Below are 15,635 nucleotides of genomic sequence, written 5' to 3'. Positions count from 1 at the left end.
ATGGAAGGAACTAATATTATAGATATGAGTGATTAGAGTATGTCAATAACGTGAAAACTACTTTACCAATTGAGCTGATTTTTTCCATGAGTAGAGCCAATATAACCACAGGCTTAATGGACATAGTCATTTTTTATTTTAATACTCTACTAGGGCTCTGACCAGATTTATTAAGTCCAATATTGTTCTTCAAAGAAACCATGAAAAGCCTATTGAAATGCCACCCGAATCGGTACGGCAATCAATAGTCTTATTAATACTTATGAAGGCAAACGTAGTAAGTAAATAATGTGATAATAAAAACACATGTCCTACTTGTGGAAGTTATGCTAAGTAACATATGTATTTATATATTTGTAGATAGAGTGCCATATCAATGAATGAGTGAAAATTTAAAAACGTACGTTTTCATGTCCCTGGCCTTTTACTTCGTAGCTACTGGATTTGTAGTTTATTATTATGTGTTTTAATATTTTTTGGGATGGGGGCAACATGTTACACACATTTATTTGGTTTTAAATAGGTTCTGGGTATTTTTTTCGTATTTTTAAAGTCTCGAAATTCACGACCATGACGTGTCCCTAGGGTACATTTTCCAACTTTCACGCTGTTTTTAGACTAATTATTCATGCAGAAATATATAAAGCCATATTTTTATGTCATCAATGGTTATTAAACTTACAAAAAAGGAGCATATTATAATTTTATTGTCATTGCAAACTGACTACCATGACATAATAAGTCTGTCCCTCGATTTGGCGTCACGACCATTTGGGAAAATTTTTCAACTTTGGAGCACGACAGTGGCAAGCTTGGCGTTGATGGAGTCAGTTGGTTTTAGAGACTAGTTCGGGGTGTACGTCAGGATTGTAGTGCCGGTCGTTGCGAGTTGAAAGGAGGAATTACAAGATTAATACAGGAAAGGTTGTGTTTTTTGTAATTTTGGTGTGTCCATGACCGTACATAGTCATTCGATGAAGTAGACATGGTGTTAATTTTTGTTTATAAGATATTTCAATTGCTAGATTAACCTAGAAGTCCACTTTGTATCCTCGAACATGAGGTGCAGAGCTACCGCCAGAACAGAGCCAAATAACACGTAATTTCACGACCAAAGTTTCACGACCATCGCGGGTTTTTTCACGACCTATCCAGCCTTATGGATTATAGTGTGTTTGGTCGTGACAATAATTTTAATATAATTGTAATTTGAACAGTTTAGTTCAATTGAAACACATATTTTTATTATAACTAACAGCATAATTAAAGGATTGTTTAGAAAGATTTAGATTTTTTTATAAAATTCACGACCGTACCGCTTGTCCCTGACCATCACGTTTATGATTTCTGTCATAAAAATTTCAAAAATTAAAATATCGTCATATTTCAATGTTTTATACACAAAAGAAGCACGCCTCTATGCAAACATAACGATTTTTCGGGTCTCAGGTAAGTTTTTTCGGAGTTATACAAACTTAAAAAGATATTATTGGCTTTTTTTCAATTTTTTTGAGTTTTTTATTTTTTTCTAGAAAGACCAAATATACTAAAAGCTCAGTGACCTTTTTAATGTATAATGGTCATAAAAGTAAATTAGTTTATAGCAAAACATAGTTATAAAAATAATATTAACTATTTTTAATATTCATTTAAACGTCTGTTATGGTCGTGACAGGATTTTGTGTTTTTCCACAAAAGATGCTCTTTTAAAAAAAAACTACCAAAGATATTGCGTTACCATGGACATTTTATGAAACTTCAAATGTTAATGAAATCAAAAAAATTATAAAAGTTTTGAAAAAAGGGGAAAAAAATTTGCAAAGTGTGTTTCCTGAAAACGTACGTTTTTAAATTTTCACTCGAATACAAACTGTCGGACTGAAATTTTTCTGCCGAAATGAGCTTGGTGCGGCCGCTGCTAGCATCGCTCGCGCGGTGGCCACGCTACTCTATCTCTCTCTCTCTCGCTCTAAGCAAATCCTTTGACTCACTCTCTCTCACTCAGTTAGCTGACTTGGACACGTACTCGCGATAGTCTACCTAACGGCCGTGCATTAACTATCCAAAATTCAAATATTTCCAGGCTAAATTTTTTACAAAGGCATTGCGCTTCTTAAAGGGGTTGTATTCGTTGGCCATACTACTAAGCATAACTGCAGCATGTGATTTTGCTAAGCTAGGAGACAGCAAATCCAGTGGAGATCCTGCTCTTTTGATTAGTAGTAAGTAATAACGACAGTTTTGCTTATAGTCCTCGCCACCCTAAGTTAAGGCAGCCAAAGGCCGCACTAGATATACGCCGTGCGGCCTTGGACTGCCTCAACTTAAGGTGGCGAGGACTATAGTAAATGCCTCAAATTCAGTGTACATACGATCAGTGCTATGCAGATACGATCTTTAAAACGGCTGCAGATACTGCATTTTCGACTAGTCCAGCGTGTTCCTTGTGAACATTTCCATCCACATCAACTGACAAAGTATTTAAATAGGAGTTGGTTCTCTTCCTTGAGGTATTTAAGTACAAACTTGATTCATACTTGGCTAGAGCATTGATTAACCTCGGCTACTATTTGTCCAGTTGTTTCGTAATGGTAGGATACAGCTGCAGTAGTAGTGGGAGAAGTTAAAAACACAGTACAGTAGAACCTCTTTAATCCGCAATAATTGGGACCAGGGGTAGTTCAGACTATTGAATAGTTCGGATTACAGAACATATTGTTGTTTTTACATAACAATAGCTAAAACATGGCTAAAATTGATCAACATTATTTTGGGAAAAGTGAAAAAATGTTTTATAAAGTAAAATACAGTGTTTGTTTATTTAATACAGTAGTAAACATGGTGAATAAACAGTACTGTAAATTAAATACAGTATACAATAAAGAACTGCTGTACTGTGTATAGAGTACAGCAATGAGGGGTTCGGATTAAAGAGGTTCTACTGTACTGGTAAAAGATTTAAAATAGCTCACTCGGCCAAGACGTTACACAGCTCGTTGGGAGACTTACAATTTTAAAAACCCTTCGTATTTAAAAACCGTTTTGAATTTAAACTGCAACAGGGATTAATTTTTATAAAATTTACTAAAAATGACTTTATTCTTTCCTAAATGAATATCAACTGTGTCTTACTCAATGAATATCTACTGTGCCGTGCTATCTCTGCTTTACATCAAAATTTTGGAAATCATAAACCATTTCACTATTTTATAATGCAGCAGAATTGCTTCAATATTGAAGAAACATTTGTATCCCTGATATGTTTTTTACTATGTACAAACAAATATCCGTTGTAAGAGTAAGATATTTATTTCATTTTCAAGCTTATGACAATTAATTAAATTTTTTGTAGCTTTTTGACAATTAAGTTCATTGGACTTGATAATGTTTTGGCTTGGGAATGATGCTCTTGCTAATCACCCCTAAACATTTTCTTCCTCGGAGAATTATCTGAGAAAAATAACGACGGGTGAGATTTAATTTTGTTCTAGCTAATCTACTTGAAGAAAGTTAAAATACCTCTAACACGTCAAACCTGCAAACTACGCAAATTTTCATTTGCCTGATTGGATTTTTACTTGATTAAATGTTTTCTTAAAAATTTCAGATTCATTCCCTTTTTAGATATTTTCCTTAAAAATATCTAATGTGACTCTCCATGTTGAGAAAGGACCCAGTGGCCTTGAAATATCCAGTGTTTGTTTTGTGTTTTCTTTTGTGTTCAGTAGTGAATGAAGTGGGATGCCTAAATTTCTTAAGGTGAGCCTGCTTATCCTATCCTTTCTCTCCCCTATTCTCAGGCAATAAGCCCTTTTTTCTCAAACCTAACCATCATTCCCTATTTAAATAACATTAGGTTCAACGAGTTAGGTTTTTGTTACAGGAAAGGTAATCAAGTGTTTTTAAGGGAAGTGTTAATACCTAAATGTCTAAATACAGGAACAGTTTGAGTTTAAATTCAATCAGACAAATGAAAATTTGCTTATTCTGCAAGTTTTCTGCGATGGGGGTAATTTAGAGCATCATTAATTGATAGCCGACAAATGAAAGATGTAAGCCTAGAAACACACTCTAACTTACTCACTTGACTTATACATCTTATTCAAACTTTCCTTAAGTGTTACAAAAACCTCTGTGCTATTTAAATATTTCCCTCAACCATTTTTAAGTTTGGCATGTCAAAAAAAATAAAGGATCAATTATTCTTTGGAATTGCAATCAATCTAATCATACGGTATCTGATTGCTTGGTTGAGTTTTGCGAGTTAACTATGCACTGACCTGGAAGTTTCTTGGTGCGGAAGGAAGCGTTGGTGATCATAGACTTTGACACAGTAGTGGTGGTAGTGGCTGGAGAAATGGCTAAACTGATACCCATAGGAGCATCACTGGGTTGTCCTGCAACACATTTCAAAGTATTTTCTAATAAAGAGTGCATTTATTTGTTTACTTACGAACGTTTTTAACCTATTCAAATTTAATTCAAATTTTAGAATCAAAAGAATTTACTTTACCGCATTGTTTTCTCACTTTACAGCAAAGGCGTGGTAAAGTAACGAACCATTGGGGTTCAAGTATTGAGAGAAAATAAGTACAACTGTAATGCATTGATTGCCAACTAATCAGCTGGTAACGACCAATTCAATTGTTGATGCCGACCTCTGCCGGAAACTCATACATTGTTTCCTTAACCTAAGGCGAAATCAACAATTTGCTAACCAACAGTTGCAAGGTTTGTTGAAAGATTATGAAAATGAAGACACGAGGTACGTAAACCTATATTTTTACTGAGATAATTCAACCTTAAAGACAATTTATGAACATTCAGAACTCCAGGGTTTTGGTTGTGTGTTTATCTTGATTGGTCGCGCTTTCGATAAAGTTGAGTTACCTGAGTGAATGAAATGGGCCGAGTTCTTGATGGCGTTGGTGACTAACAGAACGTCCGTGTAACACTGGTAACACGCTCTCTGGTGGATATCTTCTATGGCTTGGACAGCCATGTAACCGTGGTCATTGTACCTGGCAAACAACACCATCAGTAGGACGTTAAAATTATAAGACTGGGACGGTGGCGTCGTCCTGTAATCCAGCTACTAGGAGGTCACGAATTGTGGATATTTATAGGCATGCACTGTGGATGCGATACTTCCTGGGTGTGGATTAACGTTTGCACTAGTGAATACTATGACTATCCGCAGTACTATCCTGATAATTAGACCAATTTGTTGGTACCAAGATAAAAATGTGGTCCGGATTCCACTTAACTGTAGGTCCCGTAGTTGCCATTAGCTGTATGGGCTAAAAACAACAAATCCAATCAAAAAGATACATACTCAAGTATAAATTTACCAGTACAAAATACAGAAGCCCTTGGAGTTTTGGGTATATTATCAATTTTTGATATTTTTTTAGGGAAAAATATGGTTTTCAAAAAAAGTTATTTGTGAGTGTGGATATGTACAGAGCTACAAGCATGTGGTCAGATTTTGATCAAATTTAGTATGTGAGTACTGAGTAATACATGGTAAATCCAGGTATTTTTCATTTTCTAAACTTTTTTATTTTTAATGGTGATTTTCCCATAAAAACAAAAAAAATCAATCTACAAAAATGAGTCCAAAATCTTGGTTGAAAATTTAGTAATGCTTAAGTCGTTTTAACCATCCCCAAGCTCAAAAAGTTTCAGTTCAGAAAGTATGATAATTTTTATGATTTTCCCTGTAAAAAAACGTAGAGCTACAGACTACACCTGTAATCCAATGTGTTTTGCTTACTAAAGGAGAAGGTTTACTGTGTATCTGATACCAAATGTATATAGGTAAGTATAAAGCATTTTGCTAATAGGTTGGTAATTCAATCTTACTAATATTATAAATGTGAAAGTTTGTGTGTTTGTTTGTTCGTTTGTTTGAAGTTCAATCACGCATTAACTACTGGACGGATTGGGCTGAAATTTAGCATAATGATAGCTTACATTTCCAATTAACATATAGGCATATTCTTATCTCAAAACTCCTTTCGGGCTCCGCCCCAATGGCTCTGTAGTTCCCCATGTTAACCTTATGAGTATTCATATTTAAAGGGAATAAAAGAATTTAGTCAGCTGTTTCAAATAAAAAGGTTTGTTCTATGATATGCAAAAGCATTAAAAAATTACAAGATTTACCAACAGGGTGCAGCACTATTTTTTTGTATTTATGAAAACAGCTTATATAATTTGAACTAAGCAGAAACAAAAAACTGTGATACAAAATGAGAACTGTCAAAGAAGGATTGATTACAGTTCGTTTATGTTTTTAATTTCATTAATAATTTGTGATATTTTGCGAATTTTTAATAATTTATTATTAGTGGTAGAACATTATGGCAATGGTAGATGTGTAATACATATACCTTAAATTTAGAGAAGCAAATGTTATCAAACTGTGTCCTTCCCCACTGCAAACAGAAAGCTTATGAGCATAACTGCAATAAACATTTTATACTTATATGCCAACCCCGTACGAAGGACGAGTACTCTGCTAGTTTAAAGATAAAACAATCATTGGTGTAATGAGTGTTTTGGCCCGTTTTCTCCCTACTCACTCACATTGCGTAGTAGACACTGTGCAGAAGCTGTTGCAGCATCTGGGAAGACACTGGGATTCTGGGTAACACTCTCGGTACCTCAGTCCCGTATGAAACTCTCTTGCCAGCCTTGCTGAACCCCTGCGTCACCAGCCTACACAGAACATCAGCGTAAAATTATACATCAGTCAAAGATAAACATGTTTGAAGTTTTAACTTAAACCAGAGTCCCACCATTTGGTCCGGTTGGGGAGAAAAAGTAACTGTATTTTGGTTACAAAAATTATGTTACACGTTCTGAAATACTAACCAGCATGTCTAGTCAACCGGGAAGCTGAAAAAAACTGGAAATCCTACAAGAATGTTGTGTCTGTGAGATGTACGCAAATTTGGTATGAAGCCAGGAAATTTTGAATGATCACCGATAACCTATTGGTTGGGCAGTAATTCATTAACTGCATTCCGTTAGTTCTCTTTTAAGGCCTTCTTGTAGTACAAAGATTATGTTCGTGGAAGTACACATTGGTATTGCCATGACTGCACATGTTCTTGATTTTGCCATGACAGTGGAAGGTGTTCACAATTTCGCCCTGTCCAGGAACATGTACGAGAATTTGCAGTGACCACCATAAAAGTGAAATCGACTCACCATCTAGTGAGTCGATGGCTCAGTCGGTAGCGTCGCGGACTTCGGCTCCAAGGCAGTAGTGTCGTGGGTTCGGATCCTAGTCACTGCCGATAACATTTTATCAGTACAGTTCACCTTTGTACTGTACCGGCTCACTCCTTGCTTTGCTATAAACGATCCACGCACGGGCGCTTAGTCTATGTGGACGGGCAAATGCAAGGTTAAAAGAGGCCGCCAACATCTTTAAAAAAAAAAAGGAAATGGACTACCAAAATCAAGAACATCTTCTGTGGTCAAGGCAAAATCGTAAAAATCTTATTCTGTCACACCAAAGCCATGAACGTCTTCTGCAGTCACAGTAAAATTGAGGACGTCTCCCGCAGTCATAGCAAACCTGTGAACTTTTCCCCCGATCACAGTGACATCATTATCGCCCACAATCTCGGACAAATCATAAAATATGGGTCTAGCATCTTCGTAGGTTAAACTATTGGTTTAACCCGACTTAACAAATATAGGAGACTTGCGGTCCCCTAATGATAGCACTTACTTGGACGTGACTTTACACAAGTACTCTAAAGCGGTCTTGGGCAACATGCTGAGGTTGCGATTGTAGACGTAGAGCAGCGCGGTCATCACAACCAGTCTGTTCTGAGCTAGTAGATGGTCCATTTGAGGCAGAGGGCCCCACCTCACCAGCTTAGTGTTACACTCCTCTAGTCTACGTAGTGCAGCCTCTGTCAGTGAGGCCGGGGCAAGACTCATCGGCTATAATCAAAACATATAATACTATCTAATAACCAAACTGCTTTCCGCATATATGACTCCTGGAACTGTGTCAAGTGTCTCGATCAGTCACAGAGAAGTAAAGTACAGAGGAAACCCTATGAGAAATTCCTATCGCACACTCTACAGGGTCTTCCTCCACCGTGAGCTTTGTATTACTTGAGGACGGGGGGTGGTGATGGACTTTGCCCTAGACACCATCACTAGTGCTAGACACCACTTGACTGTACCATGGAGTGTATCCTCTGTTCCTTACTTCTCTTTGGTTCAGACCAAACTTTAAGCAATAAAATTCTCATAATGTGCCCTATCACTAAGTATCCTATCATGGAAAGCTCTATTGGCATAATTTAAAGTCCTAGACCCAAGAAGTTTGCTGTACAGAGAAAAGTGCAGTACAGTTTGAGGCTAGAGCCCTTGGAGATGAAAGAGCAGGTAATCTCATACTCTATTTCTGAAAGAATTCCCACCTCCTCCTATAAAAAATAACTACTTAAACAGTTTATTTACATTGGCACAATTAACCAAAATTTTTCTTCAACTGCCTTATTTTCTGTAAGTAAAAATGCCTAATCAACCATTAAGTTATTGGCAAAACAGTGCAATACTAATTGTTTAGATTAGGGGGTGGGTAGATGCGAGTCCCATCCCAATTAGAGGATTGTTTATTTTAACATTTTCTCTCATTTTGTAAAAATAACTGTTGCTTAAGATTTTAATGTTTTCAATGTATCATTTCGATTTAGCATAATATTCAAATATGACGAACCCATACCAAACTGAAATTATTTTTTAAACTAGTTTTCATCATACTTTTTCCTTACAAATAGTTTTTCAGACATTTCACTGTATTGGTGGACACGGTGCAACACACCAACACTGCTATAGTAGGTACTAGACTACTAGACATACCTCGTGGTATATGGAAGCTTGTGCGAGGGAGGGCAGACGGAATGATATTTCCCTCGGCTGTCCCTTCTCATTGACAACCTCCAAGTTGTATATACCGACCAGCAGCGCTTCCACTCCTCGACAACTCTGCACGAAAAACATCAATTTGCAAACAGTGCAATAGAACATGGCTACCTCTAGAGTTTGACAGCATCCTACTGTGTCTTGTCGCTTGTCGGGTAATTTGATAGGATGATAAGGTTTTGGTAGTGACAACAAATTAACAGTAACAATAATATTAATGCCATCAACCTGATCAACCGGTTCATTACTGTCATAAAGGGATAAAATGGACGTTTTAGCGGAGTTTAAAATTCATAAGTTGATTAAAAAACCAAGAGCGAACAAACCCTCAACGACAAACTCCAGTTCAAGTCTAACATTATTTTTTTTTCAACTCTGAAATATGAGGGAATGTACTGTATCTGGATTGGCTGGCCACCACTAACCACAAAGAAAAAAGAACAGGTAGGTCTGATTTGATAGGCCTAACGTATTAAAAATATCTATTTCCATCTCATATATTGTGTGTAGTGAAATGAATCTATATAGACCCACAATAATGGGTAACACAATAATAGTTGCTGGGCATCCTTAATCGTTGGACTATTTGACGGAGGTACGACAAACCTTTTGTCATAAAATGGTATTACAGGTTAGGTTAGAAATAAATTATTGTACCCACCTTACTCTCGCTGTGAGCGACGGCATTGAGGTAGACATAGACAAGGGTGGGGAGGAAGAGCAACGTGAATCTCTGTAGATCTTCTTCTCTAGACCGATAGAAGCCAAAGAGTGCAGTACACACTGGGTCTATCAGCTGGAATCGATTAAAACACTGTTATAACTAAACCTGTTGCAACAACTTGGTTTCAAACTATTGAAATCCAGGATTATTTATTGATATGACTATTCTGGTGTTTAACTCTAATCCGGTGATGGTAGTATCTGATGCTGCGGACCAAAAAACTAAGCTTAGTTTGTACTGAAGTATTGCTACCGACATCTCAGTTCTCATTACTAGCAATTCTCCCAAGAACCATAGAGTATTAAGGTACCGAGGAAACTTATGGGACAACCTTGTGCTTTCATCTCTAGTCCGTTGTGCCCGAATTATGACAAGTGAGGAGGGACGCGTTGCAGAAAGTCAACAGTCCCGGAAGGTCAAATAATTTAAACCTGTGCCGCTAGGTCAAAAACTACAATGTTTGCAGTGTCTGTAGATCAAAAATCCCAGAAAGTCAAATAGTACAGTCCGGGCTAAAAGTTTAGTCTATTTTAAAGCAATTGACTTATTGGGAATTTGACTTAATGCAACAGCAGTTTTAATATAACGAAATAAGATAAAATATAAGTTCAGTTTCGCTGAGTCAACAGTGCCGGAAGGTCAAAAGTATAATCTGTTAAAAACAACGATAGTCCTCTCGACGCATGTCTTCAATAATTTCGTGTTTTGGTGTTCTTAAAGTTGTGCTAAAATTTTGAAATTTGGCACAGAGCTTCTTGGTTAGTCCTACTCGATGACTATTTTGTTGGAACTTTAAACTATTTACCGATCTAATTAATAAAAAATGATTTGTATGGTGAAATAGTTTTAAATCGTGATTTCTAACATGAAAAAGTTAGCATGCGAGATTTTTTTTTTTTTTTGGGTTAGAGAGGTTTTGTCTGTGGCAAAGTTGTAGCCAAAAGTGTAATGCGTAAAATATATTTTTTTGAATTTTTTACAATCAGTGGTTCAGTAGATAACTTGGGTTGAAGAGGACGGCAAATGTAGCATTTCGCAACGCATGGAAAGAACTACATCGTACACGATGCGACTGCTGAGTGGACTTTTAATTTATCTAATTTAATTTATCTAAGGACAAGAAAAAGGTGAATATACAGATCACCAGTACATTCATATTATTTATAAAACATCTTTCTTTATTACCAGCTAACATTTTTCACTTATAAGAATACATCATAAACAGGGTGTTAAAATAAGCGGGGAGATACTTTACCTAGTAATTCCTTGGGTCAAAATAAACAGAAAATCAAGGATAACATTTTTTCCAAAATAATTTCGTTAACCAGATATCCGCCATTTTGTATTTTTTACATACAAATATTTATCTTTGCACTTTTCCAACCGATGTTTATCAAACTTGGTATGTATGTTAAGGTAGGAGAGACCCATGTTATAAACAAAGATTCATCTCGATTCACCCTAAAATTTCAAAATTTAACACTTAACTACAATATAATATACTCTACTACACCACAATATTTACGTATCACCATAAGTTTTTAGCAAAATAAAACGTTAACATTTTTAAAAACCAAAGTAAATCAATATAATATTTCTTTTTTGAAAAATATATTTAAAAAACAGGCGATGGTAAAATAACGACAGGCGAGTTTCGATCTGGGTGTTTCAGGTTTGAATCTAGGAGGATTTAACATTAATTAACATTAATGTTTAATCCTCCTAGGTTTGAACTGATTGAGAGGAATACATGAAACCGAAGGGGGGAGGTAGCAACAAGTGCACTAGTATTTACTAGTGTCCAATTACAATTTGATGGATTTAACCAAAACCTTTTCTATTTCACTTATTTTCAGCTGTTAAATTTCAAACGATACGTTTTAGCGACATCATTAACGTTATTATCATCATCCTCGTTTGAGTTTGGGTTTGCAGCAATGTATTTTTATGAATAAAACCTTTAATTTGATACCAAACTTGACCTCTGCTGCTATTAATTGACTGTATGCACTATTAATTAACAGCTGTGTCTAAGGATTATGTCGGCCTTAGTCACAAACAGGACAACAAGATCGCTCCACTCATCCCACACTCATCTCCATTCATACTTGGCTTAAAATGCATACATTTTGTATGGTCGCCATTTCAAAGCAACATGGCTACATTATCAATGACAAACGTGGAAAACCTTATACGAGTGTGAGTAAGTCCGAAAACAACTCTAAAAAACAATAAGCAATAAATTGCAAGAACCGTTGCTTATATCATTGGGTATACACGTATGTACTGACGTGTATACTCAATGCTTATATCGAACGAATGTACATCGTGAGAATTTCCATTAGTTGTTCCATTTAGTTGTGTGTCCATTAGTATAATAGTTTAGTTGACTCTTTTAAAGTCAGCGGAAATTGTGACTGTTATTACCCTTGAAATAATGTTTGTGTAGTACTTTGCAATCCTACCAATGCTTATAGAATCATACGATTACAATTTTCTGGCTAGAATATGTCGCATAGAGTGGTGACTACTGTATCTTTTTGGTTTGCTTGTAAAACAGGATCAACAGAGATTTTCCATCGACTTAAACAATACGATACTCTCAAACTGTTCATTGTTATAACAAACTATCACACAGTTTGATGAATATTTGTGTGTAAACCACATACAGTACACCTGTAGTCTATCTATTTTTCCTTTTATTTTTCCAAGACTTTATAGAAAATCACGCATTACGTGATCAGTGAAGAAAGGTGTCAACCTTGTTTTATAGGTAAAGAAGAACACTGCTTCATGTCAGAGCATTCAGTTATCTTTCAGTTATCATTCAGTTTACCAAATATTTGGTGAGAATTGTAAATGCTAGTCGACCTGTACCTACCCTTCTAGACCTGTACGTAAAAAGAAATGTACTGTACACTGTTTAAGCTCGTCAATTGTACTCTGGATGAATGGGCAAGAGATAAGAGGGGCCCAATCAGCTGTTTGATAACGGTAATCGTGCGGTTTACTATTTGAGTTTCCTCGTTCATAATTTTACTATAGGCTTTATTTCTGCATAATACAACCGACTTGCTTGCCCGTAAAATATTTGGGATTGAAACTGTTTAATAGTAATAGTATTCATTAACGTATTATTATTAAATTTCTTGTTGTCCTATTATTCAACAGCGACTCGAAAACCCTTGTTTCTCTGTAGTACAGCAATATTGTTACGCACAAGTATTAAGATTGTTTAATACTGACATTGCATTATTATATTTTAATTTGAGCCTAATTACGACGGTCTACGTACACGTTATTAGTGATATAGTAACATTGTTTATTATCATATTGTTGTATTACACGAAAGACATTAATTTACGACGATCCTTCGGCTTACATATTATTGGATCATTTGTTTACGTATCACGATTGTAAACGTTGATTGTTGGGGTATAATTTTAGCGATTTAAATATTATACAGAGCACCTACGGTTAGGAACAAACTCCTACAACAGTTTTATTGTTATTTAACATACTAATCAACAATAACGTTTGCCGCCAATTGTATTAAATCTAATATGGGTCCTTGGAACCTATTTTTGTTAGTTTGGATGTACTATCTCTTCCCGATGGTGTAAGTGCTGACTGAGCCAGAAGACAGGCAAAAAACAGCCTTGCAAGAACAACGACTCATCCGTGCCTACCACGACCACTCCCGCCGTTATCACCGTGACACTGGCGTACTACACCCAAGGCAATAGTTTTAGCATAGATTTATCATTAACTTTAGATACTGCAAGTAGAGATTTCATTTAAGAGAAACAGATAAAGCATTGACTTTGGATACTACAAGTAGTCATCCCATTTATGAGAAACAATTATACAATTGACTTAGTGGACTTGTAGGAGACATCTCAATTACGTGAACTATATTTAGCATTGACTTTGCAAAAGTATTGGATTACAGTACTATGATAGCTCCGCTCAAAATTGCAAGCAGACAACTGCATTGTACACCTAGTACATATTAGTACACGCAAAATAATGCAAGGGACCTTGAAAGAAATATTGGCAATGAATTTTTCATAATGGCAGAAAATAATTACAGTACAAAGCACTGTGGTGCATAATCAACACAGTAAATCAATGAAAAAAGAAAAAAGTTCAAAATCTACACATTTCTTTCTACATCTATTATTTCTTACTTTACAAAATCACCGAAACCACGCTCTCCTCGTGTAAGTATAGATATATTGTGGGAACTACATCTGCCCTAGGTTGAATTAGCATAATAGCGCAAGTTTAAATGAGAACAATTGTATGACTAAAACTAGTAAAAATAATTGATTTGGTAACTGATGACGTTGTTTAGACCTATCAGGAAACTACACTCCTTTACCACGTAAATATCTAACATAGTTTGTACCTCTGTGATTTCGTCTAATCATATTCAGTGATTCATTATTTACATAGTTTGACTTTTTCGTAGGCCTGGTTGTAATATAGCTTATGTCTGGTTTTTCATAGGTGTTGTCGTTGGTTATACAGTAGTACTTGCACATATTCGCGCCTTTTTTAATCCCGCGCTTTTATCGAGTGCGTTGACATTGACTAGTTATTCCAACTATTGTCATCAGTTTCTTGTTCTGTAACACACATTCTAATCCTGATGTATCCCTCACTACATTTCCGCCTTGAACTGCATTATTTGACGAGCGTCTGGTTTAAATACATTAATCGATTTACAAGCTACATTATGAAATATTCATAATGTACCTTGCAAATCGATTAATAGATAGTCTACTAACTAATTTACTCCCTACAAATAATTAGGTAATACATTATTTAATACAGTGATATCAATGACAAATGTATATGATACTTTTACTAATACAATATTCTTAAATTTATTACACCTATTTGCAAATGTTTCAGCTACCTTGTCCACAGTAACATTTACATTCGTGTAGTTCTTGACAGAAGACTTTAATACAAAACTAGATGTATGTCTCTTGGACTTGACATAATTTCAAAAAGAAGTGATATTGTATACAACTCACAACAAAAATCAAATAGTTAGTATACGCTGTCCTAATTGTTATTTTTACTTCCGATTTTATAGTTGTAAACAAGGCAATAATGGTGGTTGGAAAACTTAAGTTTTTCGCATACTTGTCTTAATTTACAGATTCGGTTGCATCCTTTGTTAACCAAAAAGGATATTTACATTTATTGACAAAATAAAACTTAGACTGATCGATGATTATAAATTCGATGACAACTGCATTTACATCACCATACTTATGCAAATAGGTCCAAAATAAATCTCTCATAGACAATATAACTTATAAAGACCGGCCTCTGCAGTAATATGGTTTACCGTACTTATTAATTGCGTACTTATTAATTTACCTTACTTATTAAAAAATAGCAAAGTGCCGAAAATTACCAATTTGTGGGTAAACCAAAGTAATCCAACCTAGCTTACTCTAACCTAACCTAACCTAACCCATGCTTAGATCAGCAAAGTGCCGAAAATTACCGATTTTGGGTAAACCCAGCTTAGGTTAGGGCTGAGGAGCTCAGCTAAAGGTTATTTTAGGGAGTCCTTGGAGGCTAGTGGCCATTTTGGATAATTTCAAACAGCTGCTGAAGAGCGATTTATCGTCCAAAAATATTTTTTCAAACACCAAAGTGATTATAATTTAACATCGAGTATAGTGTGAGATTAGAAATGTTCTTTGTAGTTTTTTATTGTTCTCCAGTGGAGTCAAGGAAAGCTAACAGCCATCTTGGATTTGTCCCCCATAAGAGCGATGTTAATTACGTTAATTTCAGACAGCAGCTGGAGATTTATTTACAGTCCAAAAATATTTTTTCAAACATCAGAGTGATTGTAATTTAAATATCTAGTATATTGTTAAATTATAAATTGTCTTTGTAGTTCTTACATTGTTTTATGAGTTAC

At 35.5% G+C, this 15,635-nt stretch overlaps 1 protein-coding gene across 3 annotated transcripts in view; it reads right to left on the bottom strand.

Annotated features, from left to right (window-relative positions):
* LOC128992867 (hyccin-like) overlaps window positions 1-15,635 on the bottom strand; it is a 44,092-nt gene that overhangs the window by 14,763 nt on the left and 13,694 nt on the right. For all 3 annotated transcript variants that reach the window (XM_054416626.1, XM_054416611.1, XM_054416617.1), the window contains exons 4-9: window positions 9,620-9,754; window positions 8,896-9,021; window positions 7,748-7,965; window positions 6,592-6,723; window positions 4,891-5,021; window positions 4,281-4,397 (exon numbers count right to left, since the gene is read on the bottom strand). In XM_054416626.1, coding sequence (XP_054272601.1) covers window positions 4,281-4,397; window positions 4,891-5,021; window positions 6,592-6,723; window positions 7,748-7,965; window positions 8,896-9,021; window positions 9,620-9,754 — 859 coding nt within the window. The remainder of the gene's footprint in view (window positions 1-4,280; window positions 4,398-4,890; window positions 5,022-6,591; window positions 6,724-7,747; window positions 7,966-8,895; window positions 9,022-9,619; window positions 9,755-15,635) is intronic.

Source organism: Macrosteles quadrilineatus, unplaced genomic scaffold, assembly GCF_028750875.1.
Source record: "Macrosteles quadrilineatus isolate MER2022 unplaced genomic scaffold, UCM_ALF_1.0 Scaffold_1__1_contigs__length_201487025, whole genome shotgun sequence".
In the NCBI taxonomy this organism is placed as follows: Eukaryota; Metazoa; Arthropoda; class Insecta; order Hemiptera; family Cicadellidae; genus Macrosteles; species Macrosteles quadrilineatus.
The sequence above is the reverse complement of the archived record's forward strand: the minus strand, read 5'-3'. Positions and strand labels throughout refer to the sequence as shown.